Raw genomic sequence first — 25063 nt, forward strand, 5'->3', positions numbered from 1 at the left:
TCACAAGACAATTTTAGGAATGTTGGGAGCTGTGCTTTGGTTCATTTGCTGGTGTAAACTCACTGAGGCCTCTGTGGAGGGCAGAGGATCAGATAAGAAAGGGGTCATTCTTCACAGACTGAGAAATGTGAAACCTTAGAAATTCTTTTTGATGAATTTTATTCCCTTCTAGTCTGAGAAACCTTTCTTTCTTCCTAGCAAGAGACATATGGAATAAATCACTGATGGTATGAGCAATATTTGAGATAAATGCAATTGTCAGGTGGTTTCCTTGGAGTCCTGCAAGGGCACATGGGGGCTGCGAACAGCTGAGTCCGTATTGTAATTCAGTGGAACATGTTCAGACTCCTTTGGGGGCTCTAACCCGGCAGTAGCCTAGGGCTCAAGGCTGCATTATTAGAAATAGTTTTGTGTGCGTGTACGTTCTCCAGTAACTGAGCCATTTCTCCAGAATGTCTCTTTCGTACAAATACTAAGCCCAGGTCAGAAATATTCACAAAGATATTAGCAAACTCCAGTGGAGATTTGACTTTTCCGGGCATTCGGAACACAATTTCTAAACGTGGTTGAGAAAAATTACCTTGGCTGTATGGTGCATCAGTGAACAGTGACCTTTCAGGTTAACTAAGAAAGCTGGAGCCCCAGACGATTTTTGAGCAACTTTTTTGTTGCCCAAAGGAACTACAGAATAGAAATGTGGTTTTCAAGGCTGTGAACAATGACCAGAAGAAAATGCTTTTATATGACTACAAAAGGGAGAGTCTAAATAAACTTTGGACCCTTAGAAGACCTTTTAGCTTTTCTAAAAATTGGCTTTTGTGTCCCCACATTAAGCCTTTTATTTGTTCCTATTTAATTTATGAGCGAGCAGGGAAAACAAAGGAAAATGGGTTAATTCTATAAGAATGTATACAACGGAAGCATTAACTCTTTCAGTTTTTTGTATAAAAATGTTGGCTCACCATAGGCTAAGCAGTTCACTCATGTCCGGCAGCTACTGACGAGTTTCTTTTTCTTTCCAGCTGACTCAGGTGTAGACACTGTGGCTGTGTTTATGGCCAGCAGCGGAGCCACGGACATCACGAATCGCAACAGCCCGGCCACACCACCAAATACCCTTCATCTCCGTTCCTCCCACAATGAACTGTTGAATGCCGAGGTAAAACACACCGAAACCAGGAACAGCACGCCCCCCAAATGCAGGAAAAAATATGCACTAACTAATATCCAGGTGGCGATGGGCCTCTCCGATCCAGCCGCACAGCCCCTGCTGGGAAATGGCTCCGCAAACATCAAGCTGGTGAAAAATGGGGAGAACCAGCTCCGGAAGGCCGCAGAACAAGGACAGCAGGACCCCAACAAAAACGTCAGCCCCACTGCAGTCATCAACATAACTTCTGAGAAGTTAGAGGGCAAAGAGCCCCACCCACGCGATTCCTCAGACTGTGAAATTTTACCCTCGCAACCCAGGAGAACCAAGAGCTTCCTAAATTACTATGCAGACCTGGAAACCTCAACCAGAGACCTAGAGCAGAGCGTGGGCAACCAGCACGGGGCTGTGGAAGAGAAGTCGCAGCCGGGCCAGGGCCCTGCCTCCACCATCATTGGGAATGGTGAGGCGCTGCCGCAGAAACCAAACAAGGCCCAGTTCAGCCCTGAAGATGGTCCGGCGGCCACAGTGTCCTCCAGCCCAGAGACCAAGAAGGATCATCCGAAAACGGGGGCCAAGACCGATTGTGCCCTACACCGGATCCAGAACCTGGCACCAAGTGATGAGGAGTCCAGCTGGACAACACTGTCCCAAGACAGCGCCTCCCCCAGTTCCCCGGATGAAACAGGTACCCACCCCCTGCCCCCCACCCCGGGAAAGGGAGTAGCCTCACAGTGGCACAGTGGCACTTCCTTCTGTGTTCTGTTATGGATGGGGTTAATCTCTAGTCCGACCAAAAAAAAAAAAAGTCCATTTGGGGGCAGAGAACTCAAGCCTGTTGGGGTAAAATTAGGCAGCTTGTGTGGAAAATACTGTTACATTTCTCAGTTGTTTCTTTTTGGTTCCTACATCGGTTGCTTGTCCTGGTAAGCATTTTGGTGAAAGAAATGTTTCCGTGGTGTTAAGTATAGTAGAATGTCACCTGTTTGGAAATGACACCGCCAGTGTTTAGGTGAACTACTTCAGTATACTATCTAGAAATCCTGGGTTTTGTGAAGCGAAGTAATAGAAGAGATACAGTTGCAGGGGACAGCATATATCTTGATTAAAAGAACCAACTATTTTAAAAGTTCTTGGAACGTATTTATGTTCACACTAATGAAAAGTTAGCAATTTACAAAATTTAAATTTCTGCTCATTATAGATATTTCCCTTTGACCTTTATGGGGGAACATTTCATTAGCCTTGTTCATGTGATATTTGAAAGTAAGAAAGTGGCGTTTCTTCTCTAATATATTCAGAAGCTCAGGATTTTAACGAGTCTAATTGAGACCAGACTTTCCTGACCTTTGTCTGTATCCATAACATCTTCGGGTTTGTCGGAGGAGTCCCAGCTGGGACACAAACGAACAGATTCTAACAGCCAGCTCCTTTCAATTGCCTCTTTTCACTGCTCCCCCAGTATCCCGCTGATAGATTAAAACACGTAGTGCACTTTGTCGTATCTAAATTCAGTGTAAACAAGCACTCACCAAGGCTTATTTCTGTAACGTAACCCAGTAACCTGGCACCTACCCTGTAGGTTCCAAGGCTCTGTTCATGGGCTGTCAATGTAACAGATCGCACCACCATGGAAGGAAAGAACATTTCTGCAACCTACAAGGCAGAGAAATGACAAGGACTCTAGATAAGGAAAAGAGAAGGAGAAAGTGAAGACATTGACTTTTTTTTTTTTTTTTTAAAGTGTTTTTGAAGTGCCCTTTAAAATTGCGGTTCTTCAGATGATGGATTCCATCATCAGCCCGCCGTAGCCGGATATGGCAGTAGGGAGGTTGAGATGAGTCCATTTCGTCTCCTGAATGTCTAGAGCCCCACGCTGCTGGCAGCATAATTATGTTTAATAATATTCCTGAGTTCATAGCTATTGCCTTTTACGCACTGGGAGGTATCACATCCTATCGCTGATGGACGCTGTCACCTGCCAGAGTTGGAATTCACATCAAGGACTCCTTGAGTATCTCCCAGCCAAACTCCTCTGCTGTTTTCAGCAGCACCACCAGGACCTCCTTGTCTCTCTCCTGTCCTGACAGCCTTCCCGTTGCTCTCCCAGGCATGGCGCTGGCCGTTGTAGGCAAATTTCAAATTTCACCGCGTTCTATTAAATGTACAGTAAAGTCTCCTCTGTTCCTCCCACTAGCCCCTTTCCCCAGTGATGACCACTGTCGTCTTCTTTTTTTTTTTTTTAATTTCCTTTCAGAGAACATTTTAGGCCTATACCCACATTTATAATAAATTTTAAGATTTACCCACATTTTATGATGATGCTATTTTTTAAAGAGTCCCTATCTTTTAGAGCTATATACTCATATATAATAATAGATATAATGTAATATAATATGTACTAATATAAATAATATCATATATGGGATTTTCTCCAAAATAACTGAGGTGGAGATAAAAAAAAGAAAAGAAATCAAACTGCCCCAAAGCTGATAATTATTAAAGATGGGTCCATAAGGTTAATTATTCTGTTCTCTCTAATTTTGTATCTTTAAAATGCTCCACAATTAAAAGTTAAAACAAGAAAATTTTACATCAGATGGCTTTACAACTGGTTGGCTTTTTCCTCTTAAGGATGTGTTTTGCAGAGCAGCACGTGCAAGGACATGCTGTTTCTCTACCTCAACAATAGCCATGCTAGTCCACGCTTTTCGAGCCCTGTGGTTTATTTACTGATTCCCTCACTGCTGAGTGTTTGCATTATTTCTGTCCCAGGCCCTTTTCTTGTTGAGTGTGGGTGTCCGTAAGGGCCTGTGGAGAGCCCAGAATTCAGGCTGAGCGTGTGCACCCTGCTCGGTCCACTCTGAGTCTCTCCAGGACTCCTGCCTGGGGTCTCCTCTGCTCACCACTCCTTCGCTCAGTTGTCCTGGCCTCACTTTCCGTTGGTTTCTCTGGTGCTTGGCCCATGATGTGAGCTGAGTTAGAGCTTTCTCGAAGCAAGGAGACAATACGTTCATTTTCCTCTCTTAAAGTCACCTATAAAGGCCTTCACATTTTAAAGGAAGATTAACAATATGGTGCTGTCCCTTCACGGGTGGCTAAGGATAGACATTTGGAATCAAATATGCCCAAAAGAATGTGTTAAATGTGACTCTAAAGCAGCGAGACTGAGTTTTTTAAAAACATGCTCAAGAACCAAACCTGTGCAATTTTTTTTTTTAAGATTTATTTATTTTAGAGAGAGTGAGAGAGAAAGCACGTGGGTGGGGGGAAAGGAAGATGGAAAAGGAGAATCCCAAGCAGACTCCTCGCCAAACGTGGAGCCGGACATGGGGCTCGATCCCACAACCTTGAGACCATGACCTGAGCTGAAATCAAGAGTCAGATGCTTAACCGGCTGAGCCGCCCGGGTATCCCCAAACTTCTGCTGTTGTTCACCATATGGTCACTTTGGGATCTCTGCACTTACTTCAGCATGCTCAAGGTCTCAAAATATTAGCATGAATAGTTCTGGGGAATTCTCTGGGAATTTCCTCATAGCCAATTGTGAACTCCTACTGGAATGAAACCACTTTACTTCATGATCACACTTCCAAGTTTCAGTAGTACCCACTCCATAAATTAGTGAGTAAAATAAAATCAACGAATTTCCTAAAATATAAAAAAAAAAAACCAAAAAACAAAAAAGGGGCACCTGGGTGGCTCAGTGGGTTAAACCTCTGCCTTCGGCTCAGGTCATGATCCCAGGGTCCTGGGATCGAGCCCCGCATCGGGCTCTCTGCTCTGCGGGGAGCCTGCTTCCTCCTCTATCTCTGCCTGCCTCTCTGCCTAGTTTCTCTCTGTCAAATAAATCAAAACAAAACAAAACAAAATCAATGAATTGCCAGCATTTGTGTTTCTTTTGATGTTGTCTGTTCAGTGAAATCTACCGTTAATGTTTACATCACAAGCAGTTCAAATGAAATGTGTATGTTTCACTTAACAATGGTAAAGTCAGTGTTTATTATACATTTCATGTAATACACACATGTTTATATCTATAAAAAACACAAGCACTAACTGTTGAAAGAAAAGAAGAAATAAGGCAAATTTTTGTAAGATCCTGGTATGTATCGCCAGAACACATAATGCATACCAGTCTGTATTGCTGAGTGTGTATATTTGCTTATCTGCTTTGTCTTAAGTAAATACTCATCACACACAGTGGCATGTGTTTTATGACCAAATCATGGCTCAGTTATCTTTGGATTGCAGACTGTGCTTTGGGGAGCCGAGAAAAATAGAACAGACTCATTCTACCTTCAGGGTATCCTTTCCAAGTTAGACTGCTATCTATAAAATAAAATGCCCAGCCTAACCCAGAGATTGACTACTTTCTATTTCTCTTTCTTTCTGAATTGCCCCCTCCAGCATTTTGGTAACTCCCCCCAACCCCCGCCCTGATCAATCATCTGTACAATATGTTGCCCCTCTTTTCCTCCTGTGTCGTCTGCCCTCTGAGAAAACAAGAGCCTGTTAGGAAAAAGAAAAACATCTGTGAAATCACTGAGTTCCATAGGAGTTTACCAAAGTTAAAAAAAAAAGGGCAGAGGGGCGCCTGGGTGGCTTAGTGGGTTAATGCCTCTGCCTTCGACTCAGGTCGTGGTCCCGGGGTCCTGGGATCGAGCCCCGCGTCGGGCTCTCTGCTCAGCAGGGAACCTGCTTCCTCCTCTCTCTCTACCTGCCTCTCTGCCTACTTGTGATCTCTGTCAAAAAAATAAAATCTTAAAAAAAAAAAAAAAAAGCCTTGACTCCAATTCTAAAAGTAAGGGTCTCGTCCCGTTTTGGTGCTTGAAGGTGAGAACTTGTGATCTGTTAGCATTTTGCTTGAAATACGGTTCCCTCCTTGGCCCCAGGTGAGCACGGTGACTCAGAGAAGTAGGAGTTGGTCAGATTGTGTGTCTTCTCTCTGGTAGTCTCCTGCTGGTTTATGCTGGTTGCGTGAAAACTTTTGAAAGATACAACATGTTGATGCTACTGGGCTACAGGTTTCAGTGCCTCATTGGTACCAATCGGTAATTCAGGTTTAACTGGGGGCTTCATAGAATCAAAGATACAGAGTGTGAAACCGGATCTTGGGGACTAGCCACGCCAACATTAGGTTCAACATTAGGTTCACAAAGGCAGGATATACAGAGAGAAAACAAAATCTAGGTGGTGTGGCTTTGGGCCCTAATGCTTCATGAACTTACCGTTGAGAGAGTGGGTTCTAGAGTCAACTTCCTGAGTTCGAATCTCAGCTCGGTTAGAGGCAGGCAGTTCACAGAGCCTCTCATGTGTAACGTGGGCGTAATAATAGGGTCTGGCATAGGTCAGCTGTGAGGAGTAAGTGAGAGCATTTTCAGAGGGCTCTTAGAACGGTGGCTGGCATATAGCATGAGTTTAATAAGTATTAGTGCTTCTTATTATTAGTGATCACCATTATCTCTGCAGCAGTGGGATGGAAAAGCTTGCTTCTTCCTTAATGATGAGTTGCCTCTATTTTGGACTCTGATTTTAGTTAGGACCTTGTGCATCCTAAGAGCACACACTCATTCTGTGTGTGCTGAGTATTTCAGTCTGTCTTCACCTTTGTATTTGTGTTGTCAATGCCTGAAATACAGCAGGTGAACTTAGTCAATAAATAATGATTGACTGAATAAAACTGGAGGCCATCTACAAACGGCAGCCCTGATGTATTCAGTCAGTCCTTTGATGTTCCAGCGCATTCAACGTCTGATTTTGATGTTGGGTATGTATTTTATAACTTAATTGACACAGTTGCCTCGTAATAGGTGAGGCTGAAAAAAATGGTTACTAGGAAAGGTACAGTGAAATTCTGTGGACCTATTGTGTGTCCATGGAATCTCGTTCGTGCTACTTTCTCCTACTCAGGTGGCCACAGTGGGACTTGAACCAGTGTATTCAAAAACAGCATCCAGTGTTTTCCTGCCATACCATTGCCTTGAGACATATATCTGTGACCTCCAGAGCCTATGTGAGATTTAATCTTCAACTCGGTGTGTGTGGTAGTTACCTTGAGAGTTTGGAAGATGGAAAACTGTATTTTAGAGGATCTTTCTGTGCTTATAAACAATTGAACTCCAGCTCAAATGGCATCTCCTCTGTGAAACCTTTCAAGACCCTTGGAGTTATTGGAAGTCCTCTCTCTGTATCCTAAAGAAATGCTTTCAGATTTCTTTTATCATGTTCACCTCAGCCTTACTTGAAACTTTCCGTTGAGGCGTAGAGCTCCATGAAAGCAGGAACCAAGTCTTCATTATGTGTGGATACGAACCTCTTCGGAGAGTATGTAGTGCATAGTAAAAGGCCGCGTAAATGTTACCTCGTTGCTAGTTGGGTGGCTGGAGCTGCATGAAAAACATGCATAGTCTCTGAGGGTTGCTTCGTCAAGTCACTCTCGACTTCTTTCTGTAGAAACAGAAAAAGTAAGCATGGGTTGTAAACCATAATTGTGAAGAGCACTGGATAAGACGATTTCTATTCCAGGCTCCTAGGAGCGTTGGAGAATGGGGGCTGGCTGTTCAGTCCGCCACAAACATTCCTCGTATTTGAGTTTATAGGTCTGCAAGTCAGAAAGGCCAGTGTCAAGAAAAAGGACCGTTTCGATTACATTGGCCTTTACACTTCACCTTGGCGTTGCAAACTGATCTGTGTTGCTTGAGAGTTGACTCCTTTGATGTTATGCGTTGATTGGTTTCCAGTACCAAGGCCAGCAACGTGGACCTCTTCGGCAAGATGGATAGTTAGTTGGTGAGGGAAAAAGCCAAGGCACAAACCTAATTATGTTGACATAATTGGCAGCTCTTCCTGTTTCTGGCTTTGGCTGACTAAAGAGTGCTAGAACGTTGCATAAGTTTATACTATTAACTCTTCCAGAAACTTCATTTAAATGTTCATTCTTTGTCAGTTGTTTTCTGGTAATTTCAACTGCAAATGATTTTTAAGTTGCTTTTCAGAAGCTCTGATCCCTTAGAAAAATAATTCCAGTATATAAGAAAGGCCTCATTTTTAGCTGGTTTGCCCTGCTGAATTAATTTTAATCTCTTAAATACCCTTTGGTGATTCACTAGGCTTCCTGTCTTGTCTTCTCAGCTGAGTTCCATGATGTGACAGGAGGAATTCAGGAAGACAGATGTGAGATGTTTCCAGAATAGCTCGGACACACTGTGTTCTGGGGTAGAGGATATGATTTCCAAATTAGATTTTCATACCCTGGGGGTAAGAGATGTAAAAATAATTCTTATCTCACCTCATGAACTTAGGGAAGAAAATGATTTTGCTCAATTAAGTGTTTTGGAAAGTTCTAGACCAAAAAAAAAAAAAAAAAATTCCCTTAAATGTTCACAGTGGTTCTTGGTTGCTCTATAAAGTATTATACTTTAGGGGTACCTGGGTGGCTGGCTCAGTGGGTTAAAGCCTCTGCCTTTGGCTCTGGTCATGATCCCAGGGTTCTGGGATTGAGCCCCGCATTGGGCTCTCTGCTCAGTGGGGAGCCTGCTTCCTCCTCTCTCTCTCTCTCTGCCTGTCTCTCTGCCTGCTTGTGATCTCTGTCAAATAAATAAATAAAATCTTAAAAAAAAAAAAAGTAAAGTATTATACTTTAGGAAACAAAAAGGTAAATACAATGAAATGAATGGTAGCAAAAGTCTAACAGTGTGGTAGTAAGCACAAGGTAACAGATCCATTCTAATGGACCCGGAAGGGACTCTGAGGAGCCAGAAGGCTGTGGGACAGAGGATGCTCAGAGGAGGGAACTTCAGTTGATAGGGATGTGGACAGTCAAGTACTTGGTTACTTGTGCTGGGGACTAAATAGGCATCAGATGGAGAGCCGAGGAAGCCATTGCCCCTAGGGGTGTCAAAAAGTAAAGAATCTCTTTTTTTCTTCTTTGCTTTTCAATTAATTACCAATGAAGTTTAATTTGTATTCCCCCCCCCCCCCACTCTCTTCTCTGCTTTACTGGCATTTTGAAAATAAAAACTGGGGCACCTGGGTGGTGTGGTCAACTGATTGTTAGTTTCATCATCTGATTGTTGGTTTCAGCCCAGGTTGTGATCTCAGTCAGTGTCATGAGATATGAGCACCACATCAGGCTCCACGCTCAACATGGAGTCTGTTTGAGATTTTCTCTCCCTCTCCCTCTGACCCTCCTGCTCATGCTCTCTCTCTATCAAATAAATAAATCTTAAAAAAAAATAAAGAAAAATTTTGTTTTCTAGTTTTGGTAAGTTTCTGGGAAAGAGTTGTGTGAGCAGAGTGGTGACTTAGAAAGAGAAGGGGTGGCTTCCTCTAGTTGTCTTGAGTGAGGTGCTCCCCGAGGTGCCAGTAGATCTCTCCTGCCCTCGACGGAGGGCGTGTAGCTGCTGGGATTGTGACTCAGTGGGCCCACAGAGACAAAAGGACGACTGGCGACTTGAAGAATTGTCAGATTTCATCACGAACTATCTGCCCAAATTCATTATCCTCACAGAAAAATCTGAAATTAATAAATACATAGAGAGATATGTATACTCCTGCTCTGCATGTCAGCAGACTCAGCCATATTTCATGAAACTATTATGGCAGAAGTAACTCATGTAGTGTTGGTCTTGCCTGTTACAGCCGCATGCGAGAGCAGCATGCTGGGGCCATAGCCATTCCAGTGTCAGTCCCAGCCCTTCCACTAGAATTACCAAGTATGATATGAACTGTTAAGCAAAATGTGCTTGAGATTTTCCAAAATGTCTTTAGATGACTTCTCAGTGTTCTCCATCTATTAATCTGGTGAGAGGAGGAGAAACATTAGCTTTTCAAAAGCTAGAACATGGGTGGTTCATAAATTTTGTGCCTTAGGTCTGATGCAGGTAAGTACTCAGTTAGCTTTCATAAATGTGAAGGTAGTCAACAGCTGTCCTTATAATTTATATATTGCATTTCCCTGTTAAAAACCTTAGATGCCAGGGGCACCTGGGTGGCTCAGTGGATTAAGCCTCTGCCTTTGGCTCAGGTCATGATCTCAGGGCCCTGGGATCGAGCCCCGAATCAGGCTCCCTGCCGAGCAGAGAGCCTGCTCCCCCCCCACCCTGCCTGCTTGTGATCCCTGTCTGTCAAATAAATAAATAAAATCTTTAAAAAACAAAAAAGCAAACAAAAAACAAAAAAACCTTAGATGCCAAACAGTGAAATAAAAGCTTCATGTTCAAACACTTCATTGGATAAATAGAATCTTTTGACTGGTAGAAAATCACACATGGTTGGGACACCTGAGTGGCTCAGTTGGTTAAGCATCTGATTCTTGATCTCAGCTCAAGTCTTCATCTCAGGGTCCTCGGTTCAAGCCCCATGTTGGGCTCTACACTGGGCATGGAGCCTACTTTAAAAAAAAAAAAATCACACATGGTCAGCGTTCCATGTGGAATGATCAGAAAGAAAGAGAACAGGATAACTTCAACTCCAAAATATTCCTCTTGGTACCTAAGAGGGGAGGTGGTATTTACTGTGTGTGAACTTTCATTTTTTTTCTTTTTGTTTAGCTTTCCATAGATTTCCTCTTGAATATGATCGAATTTAATCCTCAAAAGGACTCTTGCTCAGTATCACAGGAACATGGTTAGCTGATTATTTTTCTCCTTCAGTGTTATTTGAAGAAGTCTTCATATAAAACTGAATATACATCTGAAATACAGTAAAAGGAGATATGCGTCCTGTAAATGGCTTGTTTGGGAAACTGATTTTGGTCTGTTGTTTCTTTGTTACCAGGACGCTTTTTTCTCATATAAATATTATATGTGAGGGTTATACAAGGTCTACAAGATGGCCGGCGCATGAAAACATATTTAATCTCTGTTAGTCATGGAGAGTAGTGTTAAAAGAACCACAGAAATTTTTCATGAAATGTTCTAGAAGAAAATGTGCTCATGGCTCCATGTGCAGTTGTCAGAAAATGAGAGGATGGTGAGGACCCCAACTCTAAATCGTTGGGAAAGGGACTGATGGGAGGTGCAGCCGGGGAAGTTCAAGGACTGGGGCAGGCAAGACACGTGGTGCTGACGCCTGCAGGTGCACTTCTCGGTAACGGTCTGACTCTCCAATTCCTGCTTCGCTTTTCTCTGTCTGCTCCAGATGTGTGCCCTGTCGGGGGAACCGCTAACCAGCATTTCCTTTCATCCCTTTCTCGTTGTGGACAAGGGAGACATTCCATGACTTCCTTTCTTTACCCAGAGCAAGCATCAGCTTCTTTCAGGATTTCCAAGTGGCTTTCACCATTTTAGTTCATGTCTTGCCCCTCAGCATCCTGATGACCTTTCATCTGTGTGTTATGGGACAAGAGCCCTGGGTCAGAGAACAGACTCCATGGATGATATAGAACACCAGAGAGAAGCATTTTTAATTCAGGTCTATCACCTCTCTAATGGAGTTCAGGACTATTGGATTGGTAAAATCTAGAGTAAAAATTAAATTATTTTAGTTGTAAATAAAAATATATTTTTAAGATATTCTTGGTAAGGTTGATAGGTCACCCTCACTCCAACTCACATGGTTTCAGTCTGATGAATGCCTGCTGAGTTCCTCAGTGTGCAAGGGACTGAACTAGTGCTCTGGGTGAATCCCAGATTGAGATGTAATCTTTCCCTCTGAGAACTCACACACTTCTTCCTCAAGATTGTTTAAATCTCTTTACCCATCTCGTGGCATTTGTCCCTTCCTGGGTATTAGCAGCGGTCATGCTGGCTTACACTCTCTTAACCTCTGAGCCCCAGATGTCTTATCTCTAAAGTGGAAGTAATAATATAGTAGGTCCTACCTTATAAGATTGTTACATGAAGTCCTCAGCCCAGGGCTGGGCCCACAGAAAGAATGTTTTGAAATGTTAGCTACTGTTATTATTACCGGCCTTACTATCTTTGCTGTGAGGTGGAAAAGTTTCTTCGGGATATAGGCTGTTTTGCTTTTGTTGTTTTGCTAATCCCCAGAAACAAGTTCATACAATGGGTAAGCATGTTTCAGTGAATGATTATTATACAAAGTAAATTTTTTTAAAGTTTTATTTGAATTCTAGTTAGTTCACATGCAGTATAATATTAGTTCCCGGTGTATAATATAGATAATATAGTGATTCAGCACTTCAGTACAACATCCGGGACTCATCACCAGTGCCCTCCTTATGAGCGGCTCAACGAATTAAAGGTACTAGATTCCTTCTAAGAAAGTCACAACAATTAAGGAGACGCATAAATCCCCTGCTTCTCAGATGTGAACATACAGGAAAATCTCCTGGGAATCTTGTTGAAATGCAGATTCTGACTTACTGGGGCTAGGGCCTGAGATTCTGCATTTCTTTTTAAGAAAATTTTTTTAATTATGGAGATTCTACGTTTGTTAGGGGTCTTTGCATTTGATACTGATCCGGACTTCCGTGCTTGACCACAGTTGGAGTGGGAACACTAGAACGTAGGCTACAGGAGGAAGGGGATACCAGATAGATATTTGCCAAGTATGTAGAGCAAAATAAGGGTCATAAAGGTCCAGATAAGGCATTGCTTGACTGGGAGAAAAGGACAGAATTGAAAAATAAATGGGGTTTAGAGAAGTAAAGAAGTGGTGGGCACACAGGAAAAAAACAAAAGAAGAGAGAGAAACTGGAAGAAAACAAAAGATTACTCTAAGGCATTGACCTCAAACTTTTTGGTCTTGGGGACCCCTTCAGGTCTTCAAGAATTATTGAGAGACCCAAAGACCTCTTTTTTATTATTATTATCAGTATTTATTGTAATAAAAATTAAAATTGGAGATTATTTTGTGAAGTTGTCCATTTAAAAAAGAGTAAGAAACTCAGTAATGTTAACAAAATAGGACTTTTTTTGTGAAACAAAAACATGTTTTTCAAAGCCAACAACAGTTTAGTGAGAAGAGTGAAATTGTTTTATTTGTTTGAAAATCTCCTTCGTGGCTTAATCAAAGGCAGCTGGATTCTCTTATCTGATTCTCCCTTTACTGTGTCTTCATAAATTGTTTTGGTTGAAGTAGATGAAGAGAATAGTACCAGTCCCATAAAGACATGAAGGTGGAAAAGAGACAAATATTTTAATAGCTTTTCCAGGGAATTGTGGATATTCTTTTTTGATGTTACACCAGAACTAGGTAATTGAGAGTTTCTTAATGGTTAGTTACACCACAGGATCTGAAACCACAATAGTAAACTTTGTTGTATTAAAACCCATTGGCGGGGCACCTGGGTGGCTCAGTGGGTTAAAGCCTCTGCCTTCGGCTCAGGTCATGATCCCAGGGTTCTGGGATCGAGCCCCGCATCAGGCTCTCTGCTCAGTAGGGAGCCTGCTTCCTCCTCTCTCTCTCTCTCTGCCTGCCTCTCTGCCTACTTGTGATCTCTGTCAAATAAATAAATAAAATATTAAAAAACAAAAAAAAAACCCATTGGCGTGTCAGACATTTTGAGTGGCTGCTTCACCCATACGTAATTGTGGACCATCATGGACTCATATCTGGAAAATATTGGTTTGGTGAGTTTGAAGTTGTTCGAAACGTGGACACGTTTCATTATGCAATAGGGAAACATTGCCTTTGTTAATCTCACCACCTATCTCATCAGAAAAGTCAGTAATTATTGGGAAGCTATCAGGTTCTCAGTGGCAGATGCAAGTTTTCCCAAATTCTTATTTTTCCTTGAAAGCTTGCATTTTATCATTGGCAACAAATACTGTCAGTTGTTTTCCTTGAAGTGACAGGCTTGCCTCATTCATTTCTGGGAAAATGTCCGCCTCTACCTGAATTTGAATAGCCATGGTTTGTCTGTCAGCTAATCTTTTAAGAAGAAAGGATGCCCCCATGTGCCTTTTCCTTCAAACCATCATACCTCCCGTCTACAGAAGGAGCACTTTATGCATGATTACATAAATCATGCATAAAAAAGGTGTAGTTGAGGACTGAGGTTTAATGAAGTTAATCATTTTTACTGCTCCAACAAGGAATTCTTAGGTGAGATGGGAGTGTGTATATATAGTATTGGGGGGGGGGTACAGTGATTGCTAGTACATTTTGTGTCCTTGTCTTGCCCCGTGCAGAAAAAGCCAGCAGTTTTAGCCATTATTTTTTTGTGCCCTGTCAGTTAAGTGTCAACACAGTGGAAAAGGCTGTAAATTACACCTTAGAATTATGGTAGTCATTTCGACCTCAGAGACCCCCTGAAATGCTCTCTAGGAATTTTGCTGTCCGTGTGAGGATCCGTGCTTCCAAGCATTGTGGTTGGAAAAAAGAGGCCATGAGGGATAACTGTGAGAGGAGTCAGGTAGGTCGATGGAGGCCAGATTGGAGTAATGCTAATGCTTCCACGCGAGCTTGATTTTGTGAGTGACAGTTGACGGTTACAAGAGAAGAGTGTCATTAGTAAGTTGGAGTTTGAAGAAAATACATCTGACCTCGGTGCCTAGAGCACATGGCAGGGGCAAAGGAGGTAGCCTGTTCTGAGTGTCTCACAGCTGTTGGTTGGAGATGATTACGGTCAGAGGAGACTATGGCTTTAAAAATAGCACAAATGGGGCTCCTGGGTGGCTCAGTGGCTTAAAGCCTCTGCCTTCGGCTCAGGTCCTGATCCCAGGATCCTGGGATCAAGCCCCACATCGTGCTCTCTGCTAAGCAGGGAGCCTGCTCCACACCGCCCAGCCCCACCCCCACCCCCACCCCCCGCCTGCCTCTCTGCCTACTTGTGATCTCTGTCAAATAAATAAATAAAATCTTAAAAAAAAATAGTACAGATGTAGAGGAAAAGCATCTCTAGGATTTAGTGATTGATGGGATATGGCTGGTGAGGGAGAGGGTTGAACCAAAGATGTGAGAGTTTCAGTGTGAAGACTAAGAACAATGCTGGTCTTCAGAAATCACGAAGTTAGGAGGAGGAACTAGTTTTTGGAAGAGGAGGATTTTGATTTTAGATGGGGGAGTTTGAGCCCGGGGGAACGGGGTATTGTCCTAGAGATAGAATTGTGGCTTTGCTCCAACACCAAATTTGTCCGCCGTGTCTGGGACTGTTATGTGAATTTCTGGTGCATCGTGGTTTTAAGCATGCTTCGCTTTCCACGGGTGATGGGATAAGGATGGAGTGGGACCCTCGGTGGCTTACCCACGTGGGGTAGTATTAGAGGATCACCAAAAAACCCTCATGGCATAGTTATGGTGGTTTGAATCAGTCTGTTCTTTTTCTCCCATTTGAAATATTAAACTTGCATGGCATTTCTTGAATTTCTACTTATTTGCAGGAAAGTGAAAGGGCCACATTTAGAAAGACGGGCATACTCTTCCACTCACAAGCTGATGTTGACATTGACTTTCACTTACCTCTGCCATGTGCAATGGCCGACAGACTTTACCTGGTGACATGCGTGACCTTAGCCTAGGGTGTCCCTGATAGAGTCCAAACCAGGCTTTAAAAGCAGATCTGCTTCTTAGAGATAGACTCATTCATCAAGTTCATGAGACTAAAAATATTACAGACGGTATATCAGCTTATTAACTTGTAATGAGAATGATCACGGTCCCAGGTAATGGATTTGTTGACATGAGCCAGTGGGTGTACACTCTCAGTGCTAGTGTTTATTCCCAGCCAGAAGTCATTATCACATGGCCCGATTTGCCCTAAACTGCATGACTAGGGATTCCCTCCTCTGGACAGTCACACAGGAAACCCAAGCACACACAGCAGGATATTAGGGAGCATGTTTCTACCAGAGGGGAGTCAGAAATCAAATGTTTACTTTATTTAATTTTTTAAAAGATTTTATGTATTTATTTGACACAGAGAGCACAGGCAGAGGGAGAGGGAGAATCAGACTCTCCACTGAGCAGGAAGACTGATGTGGGGCTCCATCCCAGGACCCCGGGATCATGACCCGAGCTGAAGGCAGACACCAAACCGCCTGAGCCACCCAGGCACCGCAGAAGTCCAATATTTAAATGGCTTCAGGCTGGATAGCCTGATGCATCCTGTATTTTTCCCCTTGGGATGATGCTATCGGGAACCTAGAAGCCTTGAAGGGCAATGGCCAAGATTCCTCTTCTTTGGAATTTGAATCTGTGGTTTGCTTTTTCTAAGCTACCTAGTTTTCTGCTTGGCACACTCTTTCTTAAGATAAAGTAATATTTTCTACTGAATGAAAGATAAGTCATTGCTATCCCTCTGATCTGTTTTACCTATGCAAACACTTCTGATGCTAAGTGTCCGGGTTTACCACACCAAGCAATTCTCCAGTTCTCTGCAGACACCAGCTGGACATCAGTCCTAATCCTAACTATCCAGAGTTAGCGTGTACCCCAGAGGTTAAGGTCCGTGTGTTGTGAGACTGCCCCCCTCCTCAACTTCAGATGCCCGTTACAAGTAGGGGTCACCAGGTTCCCCACAGTTCTGTCCAACTCAACTGCCCATCAGGAGTTTTCAGTACTCTCTAGTCAGGATGATAATTTACTTTTGTGGTTCATAGAACTCGGGGGAACACTTTATACTCGCTGGCTTAATATAAATTCTATTATAAAGGATACAGATGGATGGATGAAGGCGAGATCCAAAAGTATCTTGAGTGTGGGAGTGTCTCCCCCATGGAGTTGACCCCTGTGTGTGTTCACCTGCCCAGAAACGCTCCAAACCATTTCATTTAGGGTTTTTATGGAGGGTCCATCACGTGGGCATGACTGAGGAAATCACTGGCTAATGGGGATTGAGTTTACAGCCTCTCTCGCTGAAGGACAAAATGGAGAGTTCCAACCTGCTGATTTCCCTCTTTGGCAACCAGCCGCATGCTGAAGCAGACTCTCGAGTCCCATCTAGACTCTTCTTTACTGTAAACTCAGCTCTGGGGGCATGGGGGTTTGTTGTGAGTAACAGAAGATGCTCTCTGACCTACATCACTCAGGAAAATACAGGGGTTTTAGGACCTCTTCAAATATATATTTGAGACCAAATATATATATTTTTATTCTATCACAAAAGGGTAGTTACACCATGTTTGGGAGCTGTCTGACCTCCCCCTTGTCCCATTTCTGGGCTTGGAACCATCAGCTGACTCAGTCGTTGCTTGATAACTCCAAGAACAAGTCTTCCCTCCTTCGTTTTTAAGGAAAGTGCGGTGTTCTTGTTAAAGTCCATAATGATCCGGCCAGGGTTTAACAGGAATTATAATCATGATGAAAAGCATGTGGAAAACATTCATTTTCTTTAAAAACCAAACAAAAGGAGTGCTTCGTTTTGGTTTTATTAGGGGCGAGAAGAGTTTTTCATGATTCGAGGCTCCAGAAATTAAACCACTGGGTGTTCTTTTCTCTGGTTTCTAACCCCAAAATGGGATCCGTGGCATGAACTTTGAGGCAGCAAAAGATCAAATATTTGAAATCCCAGCTCTGGTGTTACTGAATGTTTACCTGTGGCCGAGTCACTGACTCTCATGTTTTCCCCTCCGTGAAATGGGGCTAATGAGAGTAGCTGCTTCACGGGGCGGTCGGGAGGCTGAAATGAAGGAAGGAAAGGGCAGCACTCAGTATCAGGCGGGGCACGCAGTGAGGGATCCACAGAGATTTGATTTTACAAAATTTCCCAAGGGGAAATTAACTCCTTCTAAGGACAGGCACAGAAAGAGTAAAAGAGGGGCTGAGATTGTGTAAACAAAATACTTTCAGATAAGCGGCAGAATAGACTAGAATATGTAGATACGGAGCCAAGAGAACAGAGACCTTGCAGATGGAAGGCTGCCCTGTTTTCCATCCATCCCTATGGAGATCGGTTAGTAGGTCAGATCAGCCTTAACTGAAAGGACGGAGAAGAGGAGGGTAGGTCCCCAGGGCTACACAGTCCCCTGGGTCTGGACACCGTGAGGTCTGGGTTCTGCTCGTGAGACTCTGACCTGTGGGCCTCACGACAGGCTGACCTGCAGAGTCCCCAGACTTCAGGCAGCCCCCCACACTGCAGACATCAAACTTTGCAGGTGGCCGATTCTTCTCTTCCCCACACCACACTTACAAGGCACCCCTGAATACCATCCAGGAATATATCTAAAATGCTGTTTAGGGGCACCTGGGTGGCTCAGTAGGTTAAAGCCTCTGCCCTTGGCTCAGGTCATGATCTTAGGGTCCTGGGATCGAGCCCCACATTGGGTTCTCTGCTCAGCAGGGAGCCTGCTTCCCTCCCCTGTCTGCCTGCCTCTCTGCCTACTTGTAATCTCTCTCTTTCTGTCAAATAAATAAAATCATTTAAAAATAAATAAATAAATAAATAAATAAAATGCTGTTTAATGACATCAGAAAATGACTCTATAGCTGTTAAAGTAAGCTAAACCAGTCTGCTGCAGCATCTGTTTCCATTCTCAGCAAGTTCTGAGCCTTAACTCCAGAACATGTTAGCAAAGATGATTTTCTCCTTAGTATTTTTAGCCTTAATGGACAATCTTCACTCAATATGAGTTTGGGGTGGGCGGGCAGAGTGCGAGAGAGAGAGCAAGAGACGGGATAAGATTGAGTGTCCTGATTGTAGAGGCTGTACATGGTAGGATTTGCAGCACTTTGTAGTTTCAGACCATTGTGAACATTCTCAGCGTCCTCAGCTAAAATATCCTTTGGTGTTCTGCAGATTTTAAGAGAAATCCAGAAAACCAAAGGATAAGCTGAATTAGGGGCATTTTCAAATTAAAAATTTTCAAATTAAAAAGTGTGTCAAAATCCCCTCACTTCAAGCTCAGGACCAAGAAGCAGGTGGAAATTGCTCTAGTTAGAACTCCGTCTGTATTTGTGTGTATGTGTGTGTGTTCTTTGCATATGTTTTCAAAATGTAAACAGAGTCACTTGGTATTTAGCGTATTTCATCTGAAGTATGTTGTATGTTATATTCTCAGTTTGAAGGATAGGATAGGTTAACGGCAGTAGGGGGGTAAAAGTTTCAAAATGCATGGCAGTCTTCTGATGAACCTTTTATCAATACCAAGAAGCAAAATAAGAAATTTAACAACTGAAACCCAATCGAAAATGACCAGAAGTCTGTGTACCCAAGCAGACTAAACCCTTCCGCCCTCCCCTCACTATTCCGGGTTCTCCCTGCTTCTCTTTTCCTCCACTTGCCTCCACAGAGCGCACAAACCCAATTTAAACCTTCAGGAGCTGAATCCCAGAGTCTTTGCTTTTCTTGGCAGAGACGGAAGAGAAGATGCCATATACAGTTTGGAGTAGCACGGTGAAACATAGTTTTAAAACGGTAGATGTAGTTTGGGATGAAATATATCAGTGTTTAATCTGTATTACTTTGCCCATATGGGTACACTTGGACCCACCACGAACTTCCTGTATGATGGTGAAGCGTTCCCCCAGGAGCTTGCCATAGTTCTGTCAAGAGCCTTCTGGAAGTCTGAAAGCTTTGGAATGGTAGCCTAATGAAATGCTAAGCCATTTGCAGAGTTCTTTTCTTTCTTTTGGATAAAAAGTGCTTATGGCATGAGTGCTTTCACGAGCAATGCTCAGCCTTCGAATCTCGCCTAGCTTTTGGCACTTTTGTAGGAAAGAACCCTTTTTCTCAGGTTAGACACCTGCTACAGCTGGAACGTTCCCGTGATGTTGGGCAACAAACGAGGCATAGTCTGTCAGTTTTAGGTTAAGTATTATTTTATGAAACAGTTTTTACAGTTGGATAAATACATGTGTGTTTACTGGATCGTGATGAGAAAATGTATTTCTTACACACATTGCATTCCAGTACACAGTGGGAAAAGAGTGGTGTTTGGAGGCAGGCATGCCTAGGTTTCGAATCCCAAATCTGCTTTAGTGCTCTGTGTCCTTGGGCAAGGTGCTAAGTAGCCCTAAACCTCCGTTTCATCATTTATCAAACGGGCTCCTATCCCCTTCCTCATAAGATTTGGGAGGTGATTGAATGAGCTAATAATATATGGAAAGTATGTGTGCCAAGATATGTGCAAAGTGTGTGGATATGTATGTATGTCAAGTCTGTTCCTGGCACGTGGCAGGAATCAATAACGAGTCTTTCTTTCCCTACTTTCATTTTATCTAGTTTCCTTAAAAAAAAATCTAGTGATTCTTGATGGTGGTTCCTTTGATTTGGTGTTAACATTGATCTAAACGACTAGTTCAGAGCCAGGAGAATGGAACTTGCACCAAAGTAGATTTTTTTTTTTTAATTTGGATTTCACCATTTTTTTTCTTTTTTTTTTTTTAATTAACATATAATGTATTATTTGTTTCAGGGTACAGGTCTGTGAATCGTCAGTCTTACACAATTCACAGCACTCACCATAGCACATACCCTCCCCCAGCCATCCTGTCCCTCCCTCCCTCCTTCCCTCCAGCAACCCTCGGTTTGTTTCCTGAGACCAAAGTAGATTTTGTGGATCCAGATCCGAGCGCCTCCTTGGCCAAATGAATGTGTTACTCTGGGCACGTTGCCTGTGCATCACAGCGTCTCCTTCCTCTGCTTGTCCTCCCTTGTCCCAGTCCGTAAACGTTATTCTGTTTTGCGATGACCCGCGTTTCAAGTCCACCTTCTGAGGCTGGCCTTAGGATCCACATTTCTTTCTAGCAAATGTAGTGTCGTGCAAACTCTTCCCGTTCATTCTGCTCTTCGAGTAAACATCCTGGCCTTATGTAGATTTATTTATAAATCATACACATTTGCAACATACTAGTATATTCTTTGCATAGATACAATGTATAAAAGTAGAAATAAATGGATAAGGGGCTCCTGGGTGACATGGGGGTCGGATGAGAGTCCCAACTCTTGGTTTTGGCTCAGGTTGTGACCTCAGGGTCATGAGACTGAGTCCCGCTTCGGGCTCTGCGCTCAGGGCAGAGTCTGCTTGAGTCTCTCCCTCTCGCTCCTCCCTTACTGCACTTGCTCTCGTGCTCTTGTGCTCTCTCTTTCTCTCTCTCTCTCTCAAATTAAAAAAGAAATAAATGGACAAAATAACAATAAAAGTGTAAGTAGAAGATACACTTTCTTCATATCCCACTGGACCATTTGTGCTACTCCCATTTTTTTAAAAGAAATGTAAAATACACATAACACACAAAAATACCACCTTGGCCATTTTTTTTAAATTTAAAATTTAATTAGTTCACATAGTATAGTATTTGATTCAGATGTAGAATTTAGTGATTCATCACTGACCCATGACCCAGTGCTCATCCCAACAAGTGCCCTACTTAATGCCCATCACCCATTTAGCCCACCCCCTCACCTCAGTTTGTTCTCATAGTTCAGATTCTCTTATGGGGGCACCTGGGTGGTACAGTTGTTAAGCGTCTGCCTTCAACTTAGGTCATGGTCCCCGGGTTCTGAGATCGAGTCCCACATCGGGTTCCCTGCTCAGCAGGGGGCGTGCTTCTCCCTCTCCCACTGCCCCTGCTTGTGTTCCCTCTCTCGCTCTGTCTCTCTCTGTCAAATAAATAAAATCTTAAACAGCAAAACAAAACAGAGTCTCTTATGGTTTGCCTCCTTCTCTGTGTTTGTCTTATTTTATTTTTCCCTCCCTTCCCCCGTGTTCATCTGTTTCTTAAATTCCACATATGAGTGAAATCATGATAGTAATTTTTCTCTGACTTATTTCACTTGGCATAATACATAATACCTAGAGAGGTCCTTCCATGTTGTTGCAAATGGCGAGACTTCATTCTTTTTGATGGCTGAGTGATATTCTAATATATATATAGGAATATATATTTTGTATATTTTATATACAGGAATATTATATATATGTATGTAGATATACTACATTTTCTTTTTTTTTTTTAAGATTTTATTTATTTGACAGAGATCACAAGCAGGCAGAGAAGCAGGTAGAGAGAGAGAGAGAGGAAGCGGGCTCCCTGCTGAGCAGAGAGCCCGATACGGGGGCTCAATCCCAGGACCCTGAGATCATGACCTGAGCTGAAGGCAGAGGCTTTAACCCACTGAGCCACCCAGGCGCCCTGATATACTACATTTTCTTTATCCATTTCAATAGTCGATGGAGATTAGGGCTTCGTCCGTAATTTGGCTGTTGTTGATAGTTTAGCCATTTTAAGGTATACAATTCAGTTATATTAAGTACATTGAAATTGTTGTGTGACTGTTACTACCACCCATTCTTAAAATTCTTTTCAGGTTGTAAAATTGAAATCCTTAGGGATTAGACAGTAACTCCCCAATCTCCCTTCCCGCCAGCCCCCATTAACCACTTTTTTCCCTTTTGTCTCTAACTTAGACTACTCTAGCTATCTCCTGTCAGTGGAATCATACCGCGTGTATCTCCTTACACCGGGCTCTTTTCACTTGGCATAATGTCCTCAAGGTTCATCCCTGTTGATGCACGTGTCAGAATTTCCTTCCTCTCTAAGTCTGAGTGATAAGCCATTGTGCGTGAGTGTGTGCCTCGTCTTGCTTGTCCATACATCTGTCGATGGATGCTCAGGTTGCTTCCGTGTTACACTGCTCCCACTTTTAGGACTACTGGTGTAGCAGGTTGGGCCAAAGAACTGTGGTAGATAAGCACACGATGGGTCATAAGAAAAAAGGCAGCGTTGTCCTTGGCTAAGGGTTCAAGCCTAGGGCTGTACATTACAATCTCCTAGAGCACTTTAAAAAATGATCTACATTGAGGTATTCCCCCCCCAGACACTGATCTGACTGGTCTGTGATAAGAATAAGTATTTATGGGAGCCTGGGTGGCTCAGTGGGTTAAAGCCTCTGCCTTCAGCTCAGGTCATGATCCCAGGGTCCTGGGATCAAGCCCCGCATCGGGCTCTCTGCTCAGTGGGGAGCCTGCTTCCTCCTCTCTCTCTCTCTCTCTCTGCCTGCCTCTCTGTCTACTTGTGATCTCTGTCTGTCTGTTAAATAAATAAAAGTCTTTAAAAAAAAAAAGAATAAGTATTTATTTAAAGCTTTGGTATCAGTGTTTTTTAAAGCTCTTCAGATGGTTCCTTTGTACAGCCAAGGTTGAGAGTCATTGATGACCCTTTCCGGAATTCACTCTTTCCCTTTGTAAACTGCTATTGACAATACTCACTTTATGGGACTGATGATTGTCACCCTTTCTGAATCTCTACTGTGTGTTAGACTCTCTGCAAGCAAGAGGGAGTTAGTCTTTACCACTGTCCTGCAGAGTAGATGCTATCATTTTCTTCTTTTCTTTTTTTAAAGAGATAAGTTTGCTGAGGTTCAGCAAGCTGTAAGACTCAAGTTACATAGCTTAGCAACCCAAAAGATCAGGATTCACACCCAAGGTCTGTCTCATTTCAGAGTCCATGTTCTTTTGTGTGGTCATTCTTCTTTCTCTTTTTCCTTCTTTCCTCCCTCCTTCCATCTCCCTTCCTCCTTTCCCCTCCCTCCCTCCCTTCCTTCCTTCTTTCCCTATCCCTGTCCCTATCCCTATCCTTTCCTTCTCCTCCCCTCCCCTCCTCCCTCCTTCCCCTCCTTTCTCTTTCTTTCTTTTCCTGAAAAGGTGAATAAAGTCTGATGGGTGAAGACAAAACAACAAATGGGAAGGAATCTGTTTTCAGAGCATAAATAAGGTTGGACCTCTTCTTTGATGACATGGTTTTAGCATTTTTTATGTGTTCTTTCATTTCCTCTTTTCTTTCCCACTTGAACAGAGTCCACTGAAGATCCCTTTGAGGCCAGGGTTTGATCTTCATGAATACCCAGTGATTGTTATCTCTGTTGCCATTGGATTTGAGAGTCTGGTGGCGTGATGTTTAATCAGTGAATGTGGCGTCCTGTGACACCACCCCCTGGAGCAAACACATTCCCCTTCGGACTCAGCTCTTAGGACACAGTGATCGCTCTAAAACTCGGCTGAACAGAGACCAAAACGCAGTAGGAGGTTTTCTGACAGTTGATGTGATGCCTGTGCTTCTGTAAGTCACTATAAATTGTTTATGACAGTAATTAGAGAAAAAAAAAGCAAACAAGCAAATTAAGAAACCAAGTAAATGTATAGCTATTTTGAAAAACCAACACATTTAGGAGAGCTTTGGGAAAAAAAATGTACTTTCTAGTCTACTCAAGGGAAATTAAAAAACTCTTGTGTTTTATTGATTTCCTCTAAGCTCATATGCACATTGTTTACGTAAAAGCTAAACGATGAAAGAAAGGCAGTAATTTTTGGAAGTGTGGCCTTGAGATGCAGAGATTTTTGGTTTTGTTTCCAGGAAGTGAACCCTATCTGCAGAGAAGTGTTCATCTCTGAAAAACATTCTTCATGTCCAGTCTGACGTGCATCAGTGAACGATTGAGGGGGAAAGCATCCTGTCTGAGCTGGGCTTGGCTCTCCTTTGGCCTCAGGCCCTTGAAATGTACCAGGAGAGGCAAGGCATCATGGGATAGCTGCCTCCTTTGAGAGTCCAAGCAAGTAATAATGATCACCCAACTCAATATTACACATTAATAAATGAGGTAGAAGAGTAGGCTGCATTTTTCAGCCCTCTCTATCTTCTCTACTCCACTGAAAAATCTGCTTGCTTCTCAAACCCACTCTGTGAACACTAAAAAGTCCAGAAAAAGACTGGCCAGCAGGGGAAAGCTCCTTCATATATTTAGCATTCATTACAGGAATATTCATTGCATATGTACCCTCTCCTAGCCCCCGGCATTTTACAACAAAAGGGTGGATTGTTGATAAGAATTAAACTTGAATCACGTGCATGCGAGTACAGTGTGTTTCGAAATTAGGGCTTTCGGTGCAAGGGCAGTGGAAATAACGTATCCTGGGGCCGGTCCAATTGTGTAGCTGTTGGGATTGTGTGACTGGTATAATATGGCTTTGAAATTCTTGTGTCAGAAGTGGCGTTGCGTCATCTTTGGGGCACAGTCCCTTAGTCATGGTGACTGTTTGTTTCTTGCCCACTGCCTGAACAATTGTT

At 43.0% G+C, this 25063-nt stretch overlaps 1 protein-coding gene across 4 annotated transcripts in view; it reads left to right on the forward strand.

Moving 5' to 3' along the window:
* The window catches only part of APBB2 (amyloid beta precursor protein binding family B member 2), a 378415-nt gene that overhangs the window by 196240 nt on the left and 157112 nt on the right, over nucleotides 1–25063 (forward strand). For all 4 annotated transcript variants that reach the window (XM_032852788.1, XM_032852806.1, XM_032852795.1 and 1 more), the window contains one exon: nucleotides 1023–1838. In XM_032852788.1, the coding sequence (XP_032708679.1) occupies nucleotides 1023–1838 (816 nt within the window). The remainder of the gene's footprint in view (nucleotides 1–1022; nucleotides 1839–25063) is intronic.

The sequence above is a fragment of the Lontra canadensis genome, unplaced genomic scaffold, assembly GCF_010015895.1.
Source record: "Lontra canadensis isolate GAN:19392208 unplaced genomic scaffold, GSC_riverotter_1.0 scaffold1, whole genome shotgun sequence".
Lineage (NCBI taxonomy): Eukaryota > Metazoa > Chordata > Mammalia > Carnivora > Mustelidae > Lontra > Lontra canadensis.